Raw genomic sequence first — 24822 nt, 5'->3', positions numbered from 1 at the left:
TCAGAATTGCGAGATGGAAAGTCAGAATTGTGTGATATAAAGTCAGAATTGCGAGATATAAAGTCAGAATTGCGAGATATAAAGTCAGAATTGCGAGATATAAAGTCAGAATTGCGAGATATAAAGTCAGAATTGCGAGATATAAAGTCAGAATTGCGTGAAATTAAGTCACAATTGCATGATATAAAGTCAGAAATGTGTGATATAAAGTTGGAATTGCGAGTTATAAAGTCAGAATTGCAAGATATAAAGTCGCAATTGCTTGTTATAAAGTCAGAAATGCGTGATGGTCAGAATTGCGAGATATAAAGTCAGAATTGCGTGATATAAAGTTGGAAATGTGAGATATAAAGTCAGAATTGCAAGATTTAAAGATACAATTGCGAGTTATAAAGTCAGAAACGCGTGATATAAAGTCAGAATTGTGAGATTTAAACTATTCTGAGGGGGAAAAAAAGTTAGTCTTTTTTCCCCTTAGAATTTGCCTGTTAAGTCGCAATTGCAAGTTTATATCTCACAATTCTGAGAAAAGATGTCAGAATTTCGACATATAAACTCGCAATTATGTGTCATAAAGTCAGAATTGCCAGATCTAAACTCGCAATTGTGAGAAAAAAAGTCAGAATTGTGAGATAAAAAGTCGCACTTCTGTCTTTTTTCTCAGAATTGCGACTTTATATCTCGCAATTCTGACTATATCTCGCAATTCTGACTTTATATCTCGCAATTGCGACTTTATTTCTCAGAATTGCAAGATAAAAAGTCAGAATTGCGTGATATAGTCAGAATTGCGAGATATAAACTTGCAATTGTGAGAAAAAAAAAGTCAGAATTGTGAGATAAGTCACAATTATTTATTTTATTTTTATATTCAGTGGCGGAAACAAGCTTCGTCTCTTAGGGTGTATTCACACCAGGAAAGTCCGATAGTTCACTTGCTTTGGTCCGGACCAAATAAAATTTTTTTTTTTTTTTGTACGGTTCGCTTTCACACTGCTCTTTTTGCAAGTGAACCAAAATCTGTAAACCAAACCACACGTGTGCTAAGGTCATCCATTCATTGGACAAGGATTCTCAAGGGAAATCAGGAAGTGCAAAAAAGGCTCAGCATGGAGATATTTCCATATATTTCATACTGCAATATTTGTTCTTTTACTAATTTTGTGTTAATTCTGTACAAACGCAATATGAAGAAACTAATGAGTATCATATAATACAATGTCATCTATACGAAGTTGTAATTCGGATTTTGAGAAGACGACGAGTGTAACGTTTGAGTGGCTCTATAAACGCGGGGAAATACGACAACTCTCGTCTCTCGTGCATCTTTTCATTCGACCATCTACTGTTTTTTTTTTATCTCTGGGCAACATCTCAACTTTGCGTTACAAGTGGCACTGCACAGAAGACGGAGAAGGTATAAAGTTTTCATTCATAGAGAGGGGCTATGTTCACTCATTCAAATAATGAGATTCTAATTGTGTACTAACAAGTGCTGTCAATGTTAACGCTTGCGATTAAGTTTGTCCAGTTTAACGTAAATTAACGCATCATCATCCTTGTATTGTAACTATCCTTACATTAATAATAATAATAATTCATTACATTTATATATAGAATTTTTCTCGGCACTCGCTTTAAGGGGGAAACTCGTCAACCACCACCAAAAGGTGGTGAACTGCAAATGCTTTATGAACTGCAAATTATTATTTTTTTGCATCTTTGCGCGATTAGACATTCACACACGACGCGCAGAAAGACGCGCAATATTCTCTTTCGACGCAGTGCTTTCTTGCAATTGGGTCGGTTCATGTTCACACCGTAAACGAACCGTACCAGAGTCCGTTTGGAACCGTACCGAGACCACCTCTTCAGCTGGGTCTCGATTCGGTTGTTTGGTCCGCACCCGAGTTCGATTGCTGTATTCACACCTGCCCAAAAGGTCCGCACCAAGGGGGCAAACGAACTAGAGTTCGATTCAATCGAACCAAACAAGGCAGGTGTGAATACACCCTTAATCTCACCAAGGCTGCATATATTTAAATAACTTTTGATTATTTTTCAAATGTAATTTATTCCTGTGATCAATTAGCCATTGCTCTTCGGTCTTCAGGGTCCTTGAGAAATCATTCTAATATGCTGATTTGGTGCTCAAGAAACATTTTGTTTTATAAATGTTGAAATCAGCTATGCTGCTTGATATTTTTATGTTTATGGGAGGATTATTTGAATAGAAAGTTAAAAATAACAGCATTATTTGAAATAAAACTCTTGACAAATGTAAAATATATTTACTGTCACTTTTGATCAAATGAACGTGTTCTAACTGAATAAAAGCATTTATTTATTTCAAAATCTCACTGGCCCAAACTTTTGAACTGCTGAGCTCCAAAACCAATCTAACCTCTCCACACAACACACACACTTTCTTTGCACTTCACTAGTGTGATAAGCTTTAATGAAGATCCAATAGCACTAATGGGTTAAGTCGATGGTTTTAATGCAGGCTGCAGTTTGTAAGAGAGTGCCCTGCTAAGCCAATATGGTGCTCATTATGTCATTAAGTCAATAGGGTAACTCACCTTTCTTTCTGTTCTCCACAGAGCCATCCTGCTTTTTATCTGTATTGACAGAGAAAGAGAAACCACATTACAAACACTCACTAATTTATTAATTATTCACCATTATGCAAGCGATGGTTCTGCAGCGCGCATTTGAACACATTTCCAATTATGCAAATCTCCTCTTTGATTTAACAGAATGAGAAAAGGCTCTTGAATATTTAAGAACAGATGTGTGCCACAACCTCATGAGGCTTGCAAATCCACTGCAGTGGCAAGACCCCAAACACACAAAATTGTAAAGAGGTGCGCAGTCACTGAACAGCAACTTGGGGCTCAACCTCTGAAAGTACTGAAATATTCATGTATCTGCAGGCACTCATTTGGAGCCCCAACACGGCCTGCCAGAAATGCATTAAATGGCAGATAGTTAATGGAGTGCACGAGAACTCGTTACATTTTTCCAGGAGTCACTGCTTCAGACATTTAATACCAGACGGAAAAATACTGACAAATGAAAATATATACTGTATATATCTTTTCCGAGATAGACAAAAGCACACTTTCGTGAATACAGGAACCTATTCAATTCATTTCTCAGTAGCTACAGAATGAAAAAGCCACGGGTGGTCTATTTTAGTTTTTAAGACAGACTAAAAAGGCACCAAATAATACAGACATCTTACTTTTCTTCTCTTTCTTTTTCTCTTTTTCTTTTTTCTTCTTCTCCTCCTCCTCATCCTCGTCCTCTTCTCCCGCCCCCAATAACGTGAAGATGATTCCAGTTTGGGAATTGACTCCGACAGCAGTGACGACCATTTTTCCAGAACCCTCCATGACATGAGTACCTGCACAGAGGAATATGAGGTGAATGAATGGATATGTGGAAGACTAAAAAAAAGAGATGAACCATCCAATGTCACACAGAGTACCAAATTTAGTAGAGTATTTAGTATTCACAAGTCAGGTAACAGTTTTTAGCACTCTTTTATTATGCTCTATGAGCACTAGTTGTTTACTTATTGGGCTTTTAAAAAATGGAAATGACTCCACTATTATTGAGGCTTGAGGAGGGGGACTATGAAACAAAAAATGTCCGGGAGAGGTTTCTGCTAGGCCAAAAGCATGCAAACGCAAGCTCCGCTGGAGGAGTGCCCACTCAGGCTCACAAATCCCCCTTCATCTCCTCTGGGAAGGCACACAGCAATGTCATTTTATCAGAGGATCAACTTGCTTTCATAAAATGGGATTAGCTGAAGATGTGCAATAGCCTTGCTGAGAGGCAGCAGGTCCTACATAGCCAACATCTGAACATTTATTTGGTTTGACTGAACTTTGGGTAGAGGCGAGACAGGACTCTAAACACTAATGATGTCACTGTGGATTGTATCTGCATGTCCCACCTGACAGCAGCATAGGATCTTTCTCCATCGATTTCCTCACATGGTCAGACTCTCCGGTTAAAGAGCTCTCATCTATTTTGAGGTCGTTGCTCTGGATGAGAACGCCATCAGCAGGCAGGAGGTCACCTGACAAAGAAGGTATCCCATCACAATAATGTTCATTTCTGTCAGCAGAACTTATTTCAAGGTGACTATACAGGAAAAGGTAATAATCGCTCAACACCAGTGAAATGTTAGACTGGCACTTTTGACAAAGGAAAATGAAAAATCTCAGCAAATTAACGTCAGCTTACCATATTTAATTTGTGCAATGTCCCCGACGACAATCTCGGCCACAGGGATAGGAATGACTTGCCCTCCCCGAACCACCGTAAACTTTTGCTCTTGTTCTATGCGGCTCTGTAAGCCACGAAATTGTTTCTCCTTGCTCCAATCATTAAATGCTGTTACGAGCACCACGCAAACAACAGACAGGAGGATCGCTGCTCCTTCTATCCATCCAGCCTCAGATTCTCCTTCATCCTCTACTCCACCCGCTGCATTCCCGCAATCTGCGCGCACACACACACACACAATAAAACTCAGCTCAGAACAGCCTGAAATTGAGATAAGCTATAAATAAAGCAGAAAGAAAGAAACAGGTTACTTACTTTTATTTTCTGAATCCGGAGGTTTATAAAAAGAAAGGCCTAAAGAAACTATTGCTGCCACTTCCAAAATAATCAATGTTACGTCTTGTAATGCTTCCCATACTAACTGAAGAAAGGTTTTTGGCTTTTTCGGAGGTATAAAGTTCTGTCCAAATGCTTCTTTTCTTTTGTCAATATCTAAGGGCTGCCCACTTAATCCTGGAAGAAAAAAAGGGAGAAAGAAACACAAAATTAATAACTAAAGTAAACACAGAAGCCTTCTTATATAGCAGCATACGACACTTAATGAGTTTCTATGCGAGTCTGGATTAGTGAGGAAGAAAAGACCTGTGGGTCAGCGAGATAAAGTCTTTCAGAATAAGACCAAAAGATCACAGAGAAGAATATTTATATACATTTCTTCTTCTTGTTGTAATATATAAGATTACAATTTTTATCCGCTTATATTATATCACTATACCAAACAGATGTGATTTATTACTATTTATTAGTTTTCAGTGTCAGTGTTTTCTCAAGAAACATTCCTTATTATATACATACAGTTGCTGCTTAATTTGTTGGAATTAGTTTCACAATTTTTTTTTTCAGAATTCGTTCAAAAGAACAGCATTTATTTGAAATAGAAATAAAACATCTATATTTTATTATTCTATTTAATATCTTTTGACTGTCTACACTCTTGAACACTGTTTCGACAGATGTCCAACAGACAGCAATTTCATGTTTTTCCATGTCCAAAAAAAAAAAAAAACATTTACAAAAAGGCTAATAGGCCGATATTAGCACCGCAAATCCATTAGTACTGGCCGTACAGCGTTAGAGCGAGTGGGATTTTGACAGACGATCCGGAGAATTTCCTGGGTGTGAAAACTTAGTTAATCCAGGACCAATGCCAAAAACTGACGGACCAAAAACAAACGTTGGGTTCATTGTACACTGTCATGTTCAGGAATCATTCAAATGCACTGGTGTAACAGCAGTCCTCTGGTTTGCCTATTTGAATAACTCTCTACATTCAAAGCAGGTATTCAAAGAAGTCATGGTGTGTGTGTTTTCGGTTCACTCACATTCACCATATGTTAAGAAACAAAGAAAGGATGTGAATGAGCCATGTGGACGAATAGATTGTGTGTTTATGCGTCTAGTGTCTGGGCGTCAGAATGAATGTGTATGTGTGACTGAACAGGATGGTTTGCCTGCCAGACCAGAGAGAGAAGCCTGGTCAGCAGAGCCTATTGTCATGACAACATCCTTCACATTACTCAGCAAAGCCATAGAACCGCTCTTGCGGTCATCCATTGAGTTGAAGAGCACATTTCTGCGACTGGATAACACTCAACTTTTGACCGTACACAACCAAACAGCTTTTTGTTTGGGCACCTTCATATGTATCCATTAATTCATTTAACCGTTGATTTTATTCAAAGAAACTTACACAGCATTTGAGGTATACATGGGAATTCCTGGAGCTCAAACAGTAGAGGCCATTGGCTTGATTCCCAGAGAAGGCATAAATATATTCAAATGTATACCTTGAATGCAATGGAAGTCGATAAATGTAAATAATTTAAAGTTGAATGAAAATAAATAAATGTTTAATTCAATTTATTACTTGCCATTTCTTTGTACTAAATCCTACACCAATTTATTTTTTATAATAAATAAAATTTATATTTTATTTTTATAAAATATATATTTATAATAAATTATATTATACAATTTTTTATAATAAAATAAATGTATTATTTATTTTTTACTTTTTATTTTTATTTATTTTTTAGATTCTTCTAACCTGGCCCTAGCCAGATGAATTTCGCTCCGCCTAGCTCCACTCATCCATCTGGAACCGATCCATTGAAATGGCGTTTCAGAAGGCTGGGCCTTATCAAAAATCCTTGCATATGATTGGATACGCCACTTGTCTGTCATCTTTATCGACGTGCTATTTCAACCACTCACACCAAAGCCAACCCGTGACGCTGATGAGAGCGACGCAACTGAAATATTAGGAAATATTAAATCAAACAATATTAGGTAGATTGGACAACACGGATGAAATAGCAGCATCAATGTTAACGCTTGCTTCCTCGATGCGAGCCGCCATTGTTGTCTGAATCAAAACAGTATCACGGTCGCTTCTCCACTACGTCACATCTATGAAACTCCCGCCCTGCGTCCTGATTGGCTAAGCCATGAAGTTGGTTGGAGAAATCACTCTCAATGGAAGAGGTTCCAGATGGATGTGAGTGAAGCTAGGCGGAACGACATTCATCTGGCTAGGGCCAGGTTAAGATTCTTCACTGCTGCTAGTGGAAAATATTTCACAGCGCAATCTGAACATTACAATCTTTGTGACTGTAATAAAAACTACATTTTGCTGGAGGCAATGTCATGCAACAAGATGACTATCACTTCAGCAATGACATACATAGTTTCTGAAATAAGGAAGGAAAACTAAAAAAAAATGTTTGTCTGCACAGGTGACCAATACTTCTTGATGAAAGCACAGCAGCTAAGCCAAACTGCTGAAAACTTCTGCTTGCTTCAACGCCAGTGCATTAAATCCAGGTTTGTGTAGTGTGGAAATTGAGGCTGAGGATTACATTCTCTCTCTCCCTGCTTGGAGAGTGTGGGCTAAGGAGCAGATGAGTCAGGTCTTACGCCTCTGTCAAAAATGCATTTATGCTGCAGTGCACATCTCAATTCCACTCTCACTCAAGATCAAGCAGACAGCTAGTTTAAAGCATCACTGAAGCGAAGATTAAACAACAAGAAAAAAAAAAATAAGACCATCAAAACATGGCCATTTAGACAGCTAATTATTCATTTGCATGCAGAATTAAGCCGCGATTCCACCGCAATTACCAGGAACTATTTGTACCAGGAACTTTTATCATAGGTATTGGTCAAGGGGCGGGAAGATTATGTAGTGACGTTGAACTGCGTGCGACTGCTCCTCCCAGTCTACGCATTTATTTTGAGTTTTGAGTGCGTTTTGAGTTTTGTGGAGATTCAAGCTGTGCTGCTTTTGTGTGCGATTGGTTTACTAACGAGGTAATTAACAAAATGGCGGAAAAGAGACGAGCTCGTAATGCTAGATATAAAAGTAGGCGTTTGTTATCAGCGGACATTGACCATGAGATGGATGGGACGAACGCGCGCCATCAGGCGGTAAGAACCAATCAACAGGTTCAGTGCACAAGTCCCACCCCGAAAGTTCCCGAACTCTGAAAAAGTACCACCTCGCCAGTGGGGGGTATTTTTACCCAAACTTCCAACCCGATCTCACGACTAAATCGTACGAATTCGCCGAATGATTAAAAAGTGGCTAATTCGTAACAATTCATACGACCTCACTCATACGGATTAGTACAATATTACTAAATTGAACATATTTTACGAAATGGCCAATTCGTATGAATTGGTACGAATGACCTACCCCTTACCCCGCCCCTAAACCTACCCATCACGTACCTACGAATTCGTACGAGTGAGGTCATACAAATTAGACGCTTTTTAATCATTCGTCGAATTCGTACGAATTGGTCGTGAGATAACATAGGAACTTCATTTAGACCCTGGTTCCTGTGGTGTAAACACACCGAGTACCACTGCAAAGTTCCTAGTTCCTGGGGAAAGTTCCTGCTGTGGAAACGCGGCTATAGTGCTATGATGGCGGGAAGTGCTAATACGTTTTAGGTGATGTACCTAAAACTATCGTTTGCACTAGATGCTGCGAAGGCTCCAAGGTTTTTGCAATTTCCACAAAGGAAACCAAATCATAGGACGTCAGTTCCTCTTTTCACCTGAGACCTTGGAAGCCACAAAAACAGGGGCCTCTATAGCAAAGAAAATGTTTTCACTACTCTCCAATGTGAAAATCCACCAAAGAACAATATATTTAACAAGCTAGACAAGACAATAGAAAACATTAACTTATGAATAACTATGCTAATCAACCCATTCAGACATCAACAAGGCAAATAATAAGCAATGGTTTTGAAAACCTCACAAACAACAATCTACTGAGCTCCATGCTGATTAGATTTGACTTTTTTTTTACTAAAAGCTCATTCATAAACATCCATAGTAAGGGCTTAAGACAGAAGAATATTTATGACATAATGTGACTATTCTGTGTATCCATTCCAGACAATTCCGTCTCCAACTTCCGCTATCGTTTGAGCCAATATTGCTGTCGGTCTGGTTAGGATGCTCAAACAAACAGAGCAATGTTTTGAAGTAAACACCTTTCGTGGAAAGTCAACCTACGAGTGTCTTGCTTATAAGGTGAGAAAGAAGAAAGTGCTAGAAAACCAACACTTCACCTTTAAGACACTTAAGAGGTGCCAAAGCACGGGTCAACTAGTATCAAGAGTACTGGAAGCTTGCGGCTGGTAGTAAACCTTACAAACATCACCTCCCACTTGATTTAAGCAGGCATGTCTTTTCTGAGATATCTCTCAGAAATATTTGTTTTAAGTTTTTTAAAAAGAATTGTGAAAACTAGGGACGCAAGATATATCGGCCACCATATCGGTAGCGGACGATGTTCATTTTTAATGTAATCATTATCGTAGCCGATAATTAATGGATTATTTCCTTCAGCTTACCGTGATTGCTTGAAATATGATTGGAATCACTTCAAAAAAGGAAAATACAGTTAAGTCCAACATTTGCAGCACAAGTCTGTCATAAAAGCTACATAAAATTCTAATGAAAATATTATAATTGTGCGCTCGGGGCATGTATTTGTTTTTGTAATCAGGGTCTCAAATTATATCAAAATTTGCATTTAGATTTGTCGGCCAATATATCGGTTATCGGCTTTGAAATAGGGGTGTCCATGGTTAACCGGTTAACCGATTAACCGTTTAAAATTGCATAACCGAGTGAAACCTTTTTGCTCGGTTAAGTGGCGTCAATACATATTTGCACAAAACTTTTGCGGGTTTTTTGATTGTCGATAAAAAAATATTGTGAAATGACAGCGTTTCTATTAACGGTGTTATGCGACTAAAACATTTTTTTTTTCCTTTCGCGATAAGCCATTCCAATGGCAACGGACGTTGGTATATCACAGCCACCGCACTAGACATTATTGTATTTTGTAAAACGCAGAGTTTAACACCAAAATGTTCATTTGAACTGTAGGACTACGTGCTGCGCAAAAATATATAGGCTATATATCGACGAATTTTCAGATATTTGTTTGATTTTTTTGCCCCTTTAAACATTTAAAATATTTGACAAATGAATATGAAAAAAAAAAAAAAGATTTTACTGGTTTTCTGAGGCCAAATTAGAACCTGGAAATTATATTTCCCCCGCAGTGCTGAATGAGAAGAGCCGTAACCACAGCCTACAGAAAGGGGATTTATGGGTGATTTATAAGATATAATAAATGTGTCTGATAATAAAATAATATAAAATAACGAGGTATTAATTGTTTATTAATAAACTATTGTTTTCTAAATCAGTTTCTGCTAAAAACAAATCTCCATCCCCGGATGCACCTTTAGAGAGAAATATATAATTAGCTAAGCTACATAATTACATAGTCAGGAGATATTGGCTTTTGATTCGAATTTGTTCGTTTTAAATTGGACATTTAAAGCTGCTTTAAATGTGCAATTTAAAACGAACAAATTCGAATGCGGTGGCTGTTTCAGTTCTCGCGCTCCAGTTCACGGAGATCATGAAACGCGCCTGTTTGTTAAGCACAACGTTTTTTTATTATAGTGAGTTTACGCAAATAAATGTATTAGCGAATAATCTATTATTATTTTCTGTATGACCAGAAATGAAAGAGTATTTTAAGTTGTTTCCACTGAAAGAACTGCAATGAAACTGCAAGTGTTCACATGGGCGTCTCGCAGCCTCCACACTAAGCACACACACTGGATATGCATCAAAATATTGTGTTTATTTGTGCTTTGTTGCTTTTTTGGATAAAAGCGTCGTCTACATATGCAGCCTAATAAAATGTTACAATAATGATGATGATTATTATTATTTGCGGACACAGAGTTTTTTGCGAAATGGACGTGTTGCCATGTGCGTATTTTCAATTGGCAATTTTAGTTTGAAGGGTGATGGAAACGCGCCTACTTTAACTGCTCTGAACTCACCACTGCGTTTTATTTCTATAAATTAATTTCGTTTCAAATGGGGTCCAACCAGTTATTAAAGGTGTTAAAAAATTAACTCATCTCGAGGTTGCGGCGCACATGGTTAACCGAGTATTAACCGATAAGGGCCTCGGTTAACGGTTAATGAAAAACTTGAAAACGTGCAGCCCTACTTTGAAATATAAAGATTTATCGGTATCGGACAAAATTTTCAGAATGGTGCATCCCTAAGGAATACTGAATTTAACACTCATTTTTAACTCTAACTGCCCCAGAAAGACTGTCCTGAGGGCCCATGAAACGGGCCATGTACACCTTTCAAATAAAAATCCGTTGAGACAAATCTCTGGCCCTTGCCTTTAAAATGTCTACATGCGCATTGTGTGTAATACAATAGATTTGAGGAATCTTTCAATGGTGGTCAAATGGGCTAGCATAAATACCTATTCACATAAATATGATGAAAAGAACATCACAATTGAAAGTGATGCCAAAAGAGCTTAAAAAGTAACTAGTTAAATCAAAAAAGTAGAAAGATTAGTGGTGGCTTTGCTACAAAATTCAGAAATGGCCTACTTACTAATTAGAAATCCCTTTTCAATTGTCAAAGCTCTTGTAATCTTGAATGACTGCTTAATTTCCTATGGCAAAACTGAGTGATCTGATTAAGCTGTAAAACGTGTCATAACAGCAGGGCTGCCTGCCAGCGTGCCATTGTGAAGCGGAGGGAACCAGGCAGAGCTAAACCGGCGGATCACTGTGGGGCTCCAATCTCAGTTAGCCTTGTGCTGTGTAGAGAGACTGGCTAAGCGACAGGGCCCTCTAGAAGTCTGGCCACTGAATAGAATACCGAGGGGGAAATTCTCATACTATTCTTCTATGACTAATACATAATTCACACGGTATACAAAGCTGGGGCACAGCATGGGCCAAATTTCAGACAGTCTATTCAAGAAACAAAATACGCATTTTTAGGAGTCATATCAACGTTATCAGTGTGACCCCATTTGTTGAGGCATGAAGTCGAAAATATATATTTCCACTGACGCTAGAGTTTCCACTGACACCGTGACAAAGGTATAGCTCTGGACTGCAGAGAGCATAGTAAGCCTTTGTTTCAATCATTCAGTATTTCATCGCCTGCTAATAAAAGTCAGACCTTGTGAGGGTAGGTTGCCGCAGGTGACACTACATACAAGCATCCAATGCATATCAGAAGATAGAATTTGTTCATTATTAAGGATATATTAGCCACCATACCGGTATCGGCCTAATTTGTTATCGGCCCGATACATTTTTTGGCTGCTAAATTAAAGCCAAAAGTTAATGAATTATGTCCTTCAGCTGAGACACTTCAGATGCACCCTGTTCACCATGATGGTTTTGAAACGCTTGAGATATGAGCGCAAATCTGTCATATAAGTAGGGTTGGGTATCGAGAATCGAGTATCGATTGGAACCGGGACTAACTTTTCGTTTGTCCCGGAATCGTTCAAAAGTTAAAATTTCGATTCCTAGTTTCGATATTCACAGTCCGCCGAGCGGAAGAAGAAACCTCTGAACAACACCAACGAAGAAGCGTCTACCGGAAGTGTTGGCATAACCGCGCAAGTCGAACATGAGTAGCTTACGTCAGTGGTCCAAAGTGTGGCTTCACTTTTCTAAAAATAACGAAATCTCGGCAAAATGCAAAATTTGTGACAAAAGGGAGTATTTGTGACAGGAGTATTTCCTTCAGAAAGGATTATTTCCTTCAGAAAGACCGTTGGTTAGCAAGGTTAGCTAAACTTTTTTGACCCTGCTTCTTAAAAGAATCGGAATCGAGAATCGTTAGGAACCGGAATCGAAACAAGGATTTGGAATCGGAATCAGAATCATTCAAATTCAAACGATACCCAACCCTACATATAAGCCACACAAAATTATAAGGAGAATATTATTATTGTGTGCATAGGACATGGATTTTAATGGCGAGACTTGTTTTGCAATCAGGCTCTCAATAATTATATAAAAACTTGATTCAGATTTGTCTGACAATCTATCAGTTATCAGCTTTCAAATACATGGTACATAGTACATGGTTTGCTGCTCTGCCAAACGTATTAATCATAATACCAAGTGTCAGATATTTTTAATGCATATTAGGTATTAACAGCTAACAGCAACATTAATACTGATGCAAGCATTTTCATACTGAAATATTTTGTTGACTGGATTGGACTATAAAATGGGCCAAATATGGACCTGAGCCATTTCTATCAGACTATATAAGAAAGTTGGGATCACCAACCAGAACATCTGAGCAAGGCAAGCAAACCCTATTTTTAACATTTTCTTGGAGGAGCAAAACTAATTAAACGTCTAATACAGCACTAATAATGTCCCTTTGCCACTCTCCTTTAAAAACGTGCTATATTTTGACTTTAAATAACAAAAATGCATTACTGTTGATCAAGCCAGCATGCTAAATAGATAAGTGTATTCTCATGTAAACACTGCCCAAAAGCCCCAAATTGACATTAGCAGTGTGTTCACGTCTCATAGAGCCTGCAGAAAACTGCTATAGACATGGTGCCGTTTTAATCTGGGATCAAACTGAAAATCCCTTCCCCCAAGAGTTCAATCAAGGTCAGGTCAGCGATTAAACCTAATGTCTACAGAGAGGTAATAAACCAATGGAGCTACAGCTGTGGTCTGCACACTGACTCTGCACTTTTCTACATGTTACCCTTAAAGACTATATACCTGCAGTGCTCACACATCTCTTCCAATGAAAGAAAGTAGAAGAAAATGTGCAACTGAGACAAATAGGGCAGCAACAGCCCCCCACCCAAAAAAAAAATTAAATAGAAATCGATAATAAAATAAAATCAGTAATGAATTTCGGATGTCAGTGATGTGGCACAGATTAACTTCCATCAATGAGGTCACTTTGCACTTTTTGCAGGGAGGAACGAGTTTACGACCAAAGTTGCCTGAATTATGGGAGAATTATGTATTAAAAGCTTCAAAGAAAGTCATGAGCATATGGCGGCATGTGGGGTGTCAGGTGCTTCGACAGATTGCTTGTGCTTTTTATTACTTGCACGCTGTTATATTGCTAAAATAGTCTTATCGGTAAATGTTTCAACCTCAAAAGTTAATTGAGTGCATCCTAACAGTAGGTGTTTTGCTGTTAAAATTAAAATACTCCTAAGAGCGCGTTTGCATAGCTTTCCTATAAAAAAGAGATTAAAATTGTTGTAGCTCTATAAATGGAGAAATAAAGTATGAGCAAAATAAAAATAGACAGAGCAGGAAAGGACTAAAACTAGTCATTACAAAAGCTGTTAAATTTCTCCTGCAGCCACATTCTCACGAGCTATATCGAATGGGATGGTAAATGCATTTGTGTTTGACATTAAGGACTTTTATTTAAAATGTCAAACACACCGACATCTAACTGTTAGATCATCTCAATCAGACATGGTGTAGATATTAGCATACGGTCTATGTGCTGCCTGAGCCCAGGGTCATGTAGCGAGCAGCATCAGCAAACCTCCCAACAGACCGCAGATGCACTAAAATGCAGCAAGACGCCATTCAAGTGTAACGGACCAGCTAACATCTGTATGTTCAGAGTGAAATGCAACAGTGCTGTTTAAAACCATCCAAAGAGAGGGTGTTCTTCCCACTATACCTCCTGGACCTGTTTTTTTTTGCAAAGTAAAGAAAGTGCAAAATAATGATTATGTACCATCTATAGGCGATGTTTTCAGTCTGCTGCAAAGTCCATTAACGTCCGCAAAAGATTGCTGGATTTTGTATAATCCTTCAGCCCCTCGCAGTTCCATGAGAGAGCGCAGATCATTAAGCGAGACCCCAAACTCTCCATCGTGATTGGGCTCTGCCACAGAGTTCTTCACCCCGCTGTATGAGTTGTTAGCCATGTCTCCCGGCTACACCGCGACTCAGCAAGGGTGGAAAAATGGCGTCCCAAAAGGAGAGCTATATCCTCAGGAGACCAATGCCAGTAGTTCCCATAAACAGCTGACGTCCTTCAGAGGAGGAGGATGCCCGACTGCAGGTGGCAGGACTGGGATAATTCACAAGCCATTCTCCTCAGCCCGTGGTGTTGCTTTCATTGTGAATGATGAAACCTTAAACAATCAGCCCAAGGACCTGCAAGAAATCAAAAGAATGTTTGAGTATATAAACAATAACAATATTCATTTTACTAAATAATTTTACTAAACTAGATAACAGATTTCAAATCAAAATGTCACACCTTAAGTTTAGAAAACTCCCCATTAGGCCTGAACTTAGTAAGAACGAACTCATTGGCTGAGTTTCAAGGTGACATGCTACCCACTTTTACAGGCACAACTATGTGGGCGGCGTGGGAACTGACCTGCCATCCTAACTATGCGAGAGCGAGACAAAAAAAGACTCCCCCCCCCCCCCCCCCCCACACACAAATATTATACATGGCTTTTTTGAGCAACATGAAAATGCTTTGAATTTGGAAACTCGTGGAATAGAGTAAAACTGAAAAGAGCCTAATAAGTGTTAATGTACAGACTTAGTTATATATTCAGTCAATGCTGAATAAATTCTATGTTTGAGAGCAATGGCCAAGGTCATAGGGTCAATTCCCAGGGAATGCACAAACTGAGAATGCAATAAAAGCATCTGCACTTGAAGTGACAGTGTAAATAAGCCCAATGAGACTGCTTGGACAAATATCTACAAAAGAGGACACTCCAAATCTATAACATGCCCTCGGAAACAAATACAAACCCATTGGACTTTCAATGAACAGTTTCTTTGGGACTATTTTAGTAGATATTATGGCTAACTACAACACAATCGAGACATTGTCTGTCTGAGCACCATACTGCATGTCTCTCCCAGCCTCTACGATCCTTGCCTTTATCAGGAAGATTTCATTAAATTATAATTAAAGGAAATTACCAAGCAGCAGTAGGGGTGATCTGAAGAGATTTAAGAAGGACCAGATAGAAAACTCAAACTATGAGGATAAGATGATGATTGATGTTGTTGAGAGTGCTTTGGTTCAGTACGCAGAGGTAAAAAGTGTAGTAGCCCTCCAGGACTGATTTACTTGCAGTAGTTCATGCAGAGCGTGGAACAGCATGCTTCTCTGTAACAGGCTTCCAGCTGGGCTATCAACGTCTCTCACACTGCAGATACAAAATTCAGAGACCAATCTATAGCTAAAAGGTACTGAAACTCTGGACTTGACCTTTTAATAAAGCTGAAGCGACAGAAAGTGTTCCTTCCTGCACAACTAAAAATGAACACAGTAAAACAAAGAGCATAAGCAAATGAAGTCTAAAGTACGCCAGTCAACAAGTTCAGTTTTATCTCTTATTGAAACTGGAAATGAAAAGGGAAACACCCAAGACATAGCTGCAATAGCTTAACTGCACTCCTCCCTTTTGAAGAAGCAACAGGTCCTAGAATGTGTCTGAAAATCGAAGAGCTTCCTGAAATGACTGTCATCTCAAGCATTCGTCGTTCACAGTTCATTCTGACAGTGCAGAAACTGTAAATAACAATACGTGCAAGGTTTCAAGCAGATAACCTCGGTCCTAAACAGCAGTCAACCTCTTTTTTCTCCCAGTGATCATCTATGAGTGTGACTGCACGGCCACGATGAGGGAAGTGCCAAACCTTTGCTTAGCCGTGACAGTTTCAGGTTGCAGAGCAGGTCACATGTCACAACAGTGGAAAATCATTGTGATTGGATCTTCAAACCAACAGCTAGCACAGTATGGTTGAGCAACAGTAAAGTTAACCCTTGCCATTCAAAGCTAGAGGACAGTTTTGGACTTGCACCTGTGGACTGCCTTAAGACTAGGGCTGGGTATTGACACAGATTTCACAATTCGATTCGATTCAATATTGATTATTTTGGATATCAGGTACAATACATGGCAAATTTTCTGCTGTAAACCATGGGAGTCAGTAGCCTATAGGCTTCATTAGCCGTCTATGATATTAAAGACAAAAATGTACTGATTTGTAGCTATACAAACACTTAAATTACACATTTATTTATATGAAATATAAACATTTAAATGGTGGCTGTCATAAAAAACTTGCCTGATTTATTCAAACATGCATTAAATATTGAAAAACATTAAAAATTATAATGAATATGTAATATGGTTCATATATTTAGCAAAATTCTCCTCTCTAGAGTTAATTTTTCTAGCTGACTAAGTTTATGGTCACTCGGTTTTTCTGAAGTAAATGTGACGTTACATGACATTGTTTACGAGCTGTTTAACTGACGTCTTTCCACGGATGAAACACTGATTGAGCGATTCCATGTGACGATACGGATTTCCATAAGTTGTACTCGATCTTTTAAGACACTTTCAGACGCTCATTCATGTTTATTTGGCGCTGTGACTGGTATTATTAAGGAGGAGTAACTGATATTAAGGCAGAAGAGAAGATCATGTGCTGAGCCAGAGCGATCTCACGCCACAGCGCCAAAACGCTATTTATGTTTTTGAATTTCGGAAGAAAATGGACCTAATTTGAAATTTGAGACTTTATTTCATAATAATAGTAACAAAGCACAAAGATAATTACGATTTATTGGATAGGCTACCCGCTACAATGTTCCATTCATTCATCAAATGAAAACAGGATGACTAATCGATTCTTGAGGTTTAAGAATCGATATCGGTTAGTAAAAATGAGAACTGATTATTATCGAGAAATCGATATTTCTTACCCAGCCCTACTTAAGACTAATAATTTACGGTAAGCCTCACAAAGAAACAGACATTTATGCCTGCCATTGTGTAATTTCATGTATTTAGCCACCATTCTATCCACCCTTAAAACTATACACTTATATATGCACCTGTGAATAAATAGGCAGGTTCGCATGAGATCTGAGTGCTCCCTAATGACTAAATGTAGAGAAAACTTAAGGAAAACCCTCTTGTTCTTGGTTGGCAATTGGAGACCCTACACTCTACAAGCCAACTTCACGCTATTCCAGGGATCCCTCTGCAGTAGAGCTGTTGGTAATGGGGTATTTTTAGCAGCCTCAGACAGCCCATCCCCCTTGCTGGCTGTTGCTGAAATGGGTCAGGCCATTTCTATGTGGAGGGTACAATGGCAGACACCCCGCCTTACTCATGCTACATGGTTCAGAGCACTTAAGGCCACTTCACACCACAGACTGGGCACTTCTACTATACCCTTAGACACTGATCCTGCCAACTCGCAGTAGCCTGCCACCCACTCAACCACACAAAGCACAACTCCTCAAGAAGAACCTGAATGACACCTCCAAAAGAAAAAAAGAAAAAGTATCCTTCCAGCTGAAAAATAAAGGACTGAACATTTGTATTAAATTATAAAGCTCAATACAGAAGAAAATAAAACAATCCATATGGAACTATTGTTGTTAAAGAAATTGTAATAAAAGTTTTATGAATTTAAAATGAGACAAATATTAAATAAAATGGAAAACAGAAGCTAGCCTACGTACTTAAAAGCTCAGTGCTTTCGTGTTCTCACCAGGGTCTAACAGCATATCTAAAGAAGAGATTTTAAAGAACCGAAACCTTTAAGTTGATTGTTATGGGTGCCATTCACAGCACACAAGCCACCCATTTGCTCCGACCCATGCCTCCACGTCTGACACCGCACAGTAAATCAGAGATGACTCGAACCATTTGAAGTAATGGGCATGATGAGGCTTCAGAATTTATATTTGCTTAACTCATTTGATGTCACTTGGTGAATGGATGCGGGCATGACCGACACGACTAAAGGTTCTGTTTCTGTCCAAACACAATCTGTTTATATTTAGATGCACACTATTTAAAGACACCACCTGTAAGCACCAGTCAAACAGTACTGCTTCCACATTCCTTTAAGGGGGGAAACAAGACTTCACTAACTGTTTTTACTGAGCATCAAGTAGAGCCAGACCGATATTATCGGCCGATATTAGGCATTTTCCAAAATATCGGTATCGGCAGTTATAATGGCCGATAAATATTTAAAAAATAAAATAAAAACAGAAAAAACATGCTTCAATCATCTCTCCTTGGCCTGTTATATTGAAAATGTATGTTTTACAATTTGCAGTATGACGTTATCTATTGCTATAGACTAGTTAACCACAAAGCTAGCTAATGCCACTATCATCAGTGGAAGACCGCTAACGTTAACATTAATGAGCTTCGAAACAACAATGAACTTTTTCTGCCTAAATAAAGTAATTATTACTGTATTTATAACTAGCATATCTCTAGTTACAGTCCCTGCATTGTAAAATGTATACTAGCGAGGAGTGAACATTTAGACATAGAGAAAAAGTATCAAACGTATCTTGTGCAGAAAAGTTAGCTTTTCTTTTACACGTGTGTGAAATCCAACAATATTTAATAAAAAAAAATATCGGCCGATATATCGGATTTTAAAACCCAAAAATATTTGTATCGGTATCGGCCTTCAAAATCCTTTATCGGTCGGGCTCTATTAGGTGCACCAAAAATAACACATTGGGGTATTGCAAATCAAAAGCCCGAACAGCAATCCTGCATCTACTTGAAGGTGTTAATTTACCCCAGTCATTTAAGGTAGAAGAAAATATACAATATTGTTGTTATTTACAGACCTCATTTAGACTGAGGACAGAAAACACATTTGCCCCTAAGATGGCCATTTTATCTCTGTCACCCACCTCTGATTAAGAAAAAGCATGACACTATACAGTAATTAAATAGCAACATTATTCAAATGTATTTAATAGCACAGCGCTCTATTTTTAGCTGTTTATAATAGCTTATGAGGGGTTGAATGTCACCTCAGATTAATGTGACACCAAGGCAGTGGCCTCTTACATAAACAATACTAGAGAGAGGGGCTAAGTTACCCATTTTCCATTCTAGTCGTTATGGAACACGTTCACATTTACTTGATTAATATACTATAACCTTACAGCTTTTACTACAAGCGCTGTGTTCATTGCGTTCATGCCCATGTCATCTCGTTGGAGGTAAAAACCAATCTATAATCAAACAACTATTTTTGTGTGAACTGTCCCTTTATAAGCTTGGTGCATTCGTATAAAGTCCTAATTCTTAACTAATTTGTTTAAGCTTGCCCTACTCATTCTGAGCGTTAGTTATTGTAAAAGTTATATTGCAAAGTTATTGTAAAATAGCACTATTGTGTTCACTCACTGTATGAATTAAATGTAGATTCATCTTTGTTTCGTTGGTTGATTATGAATGCACCGATCCAATATACTGATACAAATCCGCTTTCTGTCCTGATCCGTAAACGGATCAATACGCTCCGTTACACCCCTTCTAGAGTGCAATGCATCGTTCCAACATCCATTAGGAAAACTCCTTTCTTAACTAAGTCAGCATTTAATAGAAGTTTTAATAGTCTTTTCTTCCCTATCGTGATGTATATCCGGCTTTTTGAACAAGAAAAAAAATGTAGGGTGGGATTTGGGTCGGGAATTGATTAGATCATGTAATTTGCCATGATCTCATGTGAGTGCAGGTTGTCCCGCCCTCACACCGATAAACACGTCATCGGAAAAAAGATGTCGTTGCAAGATGGAGGGAGTTATTTTGATAAAAGATTACAAGGACACATGAAGTTCATAAAAACTATTGATGTGCACAGACAAATCATTTAATAATAAAATGCAATATTCCGTAAAAATATGCGTTTTGATTCCACGGTTACTAAGTTGCAATTGATTCCACGGTTACTAAGTTGCATCCATAGAATGAAGAACATGTGCTGCTTATATTAAAACATAATACACGTTTCCCCATCAATATAATATATAACATTATAATGTGACAATAATAATATATGCGTGACATTAAGATTAATCCTAATCATCATTTGCATGCAAGGCTGCTTCTCACAAAGCTTAAGTAATAAATCTACTATTAAGCTTTAGGAAAAATACTCCATCGCATATTAATATGTAAAGAAAAAAAAATGATATTAAATCGATAGATATACAACTGGGCCATGCTCATGCACAGTCCAAAGGCCTCTGAAGCTCACTTGACAGTCAAAGGTTAGTTTATGTTGAGGGTAAATCATTAAAAAATGAAACCATTACTTAAGTCAAATCATATATTTCCATCCTGCAATAAATCAGAAAACACTTTTTAACAAAGACAGTTTGATGCTTATAGCTGTTTCAATATGGACAACTTTGCTATGAACTGAAGAATACTGAATGGCAACGAAATCCTCAGTGTTTGCTTCGAAATAGACTCTGTTATGCATCAGGAACTGGTGCTATTACAATGACTTAATATGTTCACCACAAACATTTAAATATCAATTTTCTAAGTAGTGATCTACACATATTAAAGGTCAGAGTACACACACTAAACATAAAGTGTGGAAGACCAAAAAAAAAAGTGCACAAACGATTTGAGTTAGAGAAAGCTGAATATCGTAGACTCAAGGTCAAATTCAGCATTGCTGTCATACAGCGAGGCATTATCATGGGCTGCAAAAGCTTAAGCAAAAAAGGCAACGAATGATGTACGCCAAGAAGCAACAGACCTGACACGCTATTTAAACGCACACCGGGGTCTATCTAGAAATTCTAGGTGCCATATTCAATCTCAACACATTAGGAAGACAGTAGACGCAATAATTCAGCCGATTAGATTGGGGTACATTGTGTTTTGCACATCTGCTCCTTCAAATAGGATCCAAGCAAATTTGACGTGTCGCACAGCACTTGTTCCAGTCTCCATGCCCAGTCACACATGACAGGAGGAATTAGGGCTGTATACTACAACTGTTGACACCAATGCACCAACCTTAAAGGGACAGTTCACACAAAAATAAAGAAAAATGATTATTTACTCGCTCTAATGATGTTTGTTACACACCTTACTTTCTTCACAATTAAATAACCGATACCCAGTGACCCATACATGTTTCCATACAATCAAAGTGAATGGTTCCTGCGGCTGTCATTATGACTAACATCTCTTAACACGAAAGTCACACGACACGGCTTTGGAACAACATAGTGGTGAGTACATGATAACCTCATTTGCCATTTTTGAGTCAAATAGCATTTTAACGTTGGTTAAACGAAAATTGTTGTAAAACACATACCGAAATGCGATAACTGACAATCAAGTTGACAGCTGAGGCGTCCTAGCATTTGCTATTCTCAACTCAAGGCATCCTGTCAAAAAGGGCGCACGGTTATATCTTATCCCGCGACTGAAGGGGTCTCCAACTTTCAGTCGTAATTCAACCGGTCATTTTTGAGTAAAACCCTAAAAACACCCGACTGGCTAAAGTCACAAGCCACCGACTGTCAGACTGACAGGGACGGTCGCTTAACAAGTTGGCTAGTTTGACACAGCATTTTATTGGAGCGAACTGTCATTAAACGACAACACGCTCGTGTGAAATAAGAAATCGGTGCTTAAAATGCAAGAAAATGACAGAGTTTGTACTTCTAGTGAGGTAACGTTAGCATTCTTATATCAATGACGGAATGACAGTCAAGGGTTCTGTAACGGTAACAACGCGAGTCTTTTATTTGAGGTCTTTTAAACGACTGACTGCGGTTAAAATAGCATGGTTACCCGGTCTAGTATAATAACGAGTAAAAAAAAAACAACAACACAAAATGTACAATCTCCAATCTATACATTTTAAAGCATCGAATTTAGCATTTCGAAAATACTGTACACGCTGTATCGCGTGATCGGATCTGGAGAAACGAGGCGCGCGCAGTCGAAAACATTTCAGAAGCTTCATACGTCAAAAGCAACTTTCCAGCGTGCACTACACATCAGCCCAGCATCTCAACATGGTGTGATATATTAAAACTCCATTGATTTTCCACACATCCCCTCCCCTGCAGTGACAATAGGCAGGCGTGGGTTAAAACTAGCAGGAGTTGCCTAGCCAATTTGGCTAGCTGATAATAACGCAGGCTAAAGGAAAGCGCGGTGGATGTAGACAATCAGCAAAGAGGAAGCAAAAAAAAATGGTGCATTTCAAATGCAGTACATTCACAAGCATGCATGCGAGAAATGGTGAAATTACACTCACAAAGCTCTCCGAACGGTGCCTCTGAGATCCCCCCTCACTCTCTCGGTCTCCCTCAGACTCACTCTGCCGTCTATCTTGCTCTTCCAATCTGCAGAGAAATCCCTCCCACAGCCTCTCGCGTAGCCTGAGACATGTGATGCACGTCAGGAGGACGGGCAGTGACAAACAGGATGATCCTCATTGGCTGAGACGTGATGTCAATCACATTGGGCGCACAGGCTGCTCAGCGTCCGCGCGCATTAACATAATTTATAAAGATGTTCCTGAGACCGGTTAAATGTACAATAACTTGTCCAGCGGTGTTGTTTGTTTTAACCTAATAAACGGCACGCTTCAGCACGTGCTGGCGTGGTTTAGCCACGCCTACTGTCACGGACGAGACTTCCCCGGAGGCTAATTAAACCTGACGTCATTCTTTCCATGACGTCGCCCGTTCTCTCTCTCTCCACGATTCTGGTCTTATTTGATTCGCAGTGCGCAGAAACTCATTACTCTCGCTGATCTGAACCGGATTGGTGAATTCTGCAGCCTTGATCCTCGCTCACCTTCTTTCCCAAGAATATGCATTAAACATTTGATTTGTCAGTTGGTTAACATATCAATGTTGGTCATTTGAATGATCACGTTGAGTCTCCCAACTAACCAGACAGATTGTGCATATATATTATGCAATCCTGTGTTCTTTCTTTTCTGATGCTAATAGAGTGAACTTGCATGACCAGCATTTTTTTTTTCTCTCTGCATTTTCATCAAACTCATGTCCACTGAAGCACTTAGTTTAGCAGCCAGTCAGGAATCTTCTTTTAAAACTGCAGTACAAGCCCTGGGGCATTTCTGTTTGTAAACTTTTGTTATAAAATATACCGAGTTCTCATGTCAGGGACTACCTGTACCAGACGCAAATGGAAGAATTTGGTTATAAGTAAAAAAAATATAAATAAATAAAATAAAAACATAAATATCAAGCAAATGTTACTGCGATTTCTCATTTTAGATGCAGATACCACAGCTTCCTCTTCATCATGATATATAGTTGGCATTTCCTGTTCCTTAGGTGGAGTACAAGACTTGCAACAGACAAATCTAATCTATTAAGATTGTGATAAAAATAGGCCTACTTCTTTAAGAAGTTTCATTTTTATAAAGCAACGCCTCTCTTTACAGGTGAATGCTTTGTCACTTACATGTAAAAGGATTCAGACTATTAAAAATAGACCAATTAGCTCAGCTCTTTCCAAATGTTCTTAAACTAAGCCTGAAATGATGTTGAAAACGTTATTACTCAAAGGAACAATGTTACCAGAAGGCCATGTACTTCTTGTGGTTGTTTCTTTATGACCTCGGTTGTTATGACAACCATTGTTGATCATGGTCTCCTTGAAACTAAGATGATGCCAAAAGTAGAGATGCGTTTTGGGTTTCCCCATGAAGGCCTCAAAAGAAGCCACATTACCATCTTCATTCTGTTATTTTTTTTTTTTGTAACCGCTCTGAAATTTCTTCAGATGTGGCCATTTATTCAAAGTGACTTGCAACAACACACCTGTCCGAGTCTATTTGTATTACGGTACATTTATAATACATTTAAATTAGAAAATGTTAAATGTATACAAACATGAGTATATAACTTACCTTAGTATGTGGATTGCTATGATGTTATGATTCAGGTTGTGTATTCAGCCCTGCAAATTTGGAAGATCATTCCTCTGTGATGATGTTTTTTGACCCTTATTTATATAGACATGCTGTAGACGTGCTTCCATCCAGTAGCAATAATTCTCTGGAAACCCAAAGACCTGGTTTTACAATCACACAAGCACCTCTGCTCAACCTGGGGGGAAAAAGCACAGTTGATGAGAAACAGGAAGCAGCGTTTGTGCTGGGTGCCATTGACAAGATCCTTTCACCTAATGGGTTTTATCATTAACAAGACCATCTTCAATCCTGTAGAACACTGGGTTTTGAC

General features: G+C 38.6%; 1 protein-coding gene across 11 annotated transcripts in view; it reads right to left on the bottom strand.

Moving 5' to 3' along the window:
- The window catches only part of atp2b1a (ATPase plasma membrane Ca2+ transporting 1a), a 151792-nt gene that overhangs the window by 16768 nt on the left and 110202 nt on the right, over window positions 1–24822 (bottom strand). For 8 of the 11 annotated variants that reach the window (XM_089126800.1, XM_089126801.1, XM_089126802.1 and 5 more), the window contains 8 exons: window positions 24489–24687; window positions 22857–22980; window positions 14482–14906; window positions 4615–4812; window positions 4258–4515; window positions 3965–4090; window positions 3248–3409; window positions 2583–2621 (listed from right to left, as the gene is read on the bottom strand). In XM_089126800.1, coding sequence (XP_088982926.1) covers window positions 2583–2621; window positions 3248–3409; window positions 3965–4090; window positions 4258–4515; window positions 4615–4812; window positions 14482–14674 — 976 coding nt within the window. In that variant the 5' untranslated portion in view covers window positions 14675–14906; window positions 22857–22980; window positions 24489–24687. The remainder of the gene's footprint in view (window positions 1–2582; window positions 2622–3247; window positions 3410–3964; window positions 4091–4257; window positions 4516–4614; window positions 4813–14481; window positions 14907–22856; window positions 22981–24488; window positions 24688–24822) is intronic. The other 3 variants (XM_089126795.1, XM_089126797.1, XM_089126799.1) reach the window with 2 other exon arrangements.

Source organism: Pimephales promelas, chromosome 24 (assembly GCF_988280905.1).
Source record: "Pimephales promelas chromosome 24, fPimPro1.hap1.1, whole genome shotgun sequence".
Taxonomy (NCBI): Eukaryota; Metazoa; Chordata; class Actinopteri; order Cypriniformes; family Leuciscidae; genus Pimephales; species Pimephales promelas.
Note: the sequence above shows the minus strand (reverse complement) of the source record. Positions and strands in the feature narration are given on the sequence as shown.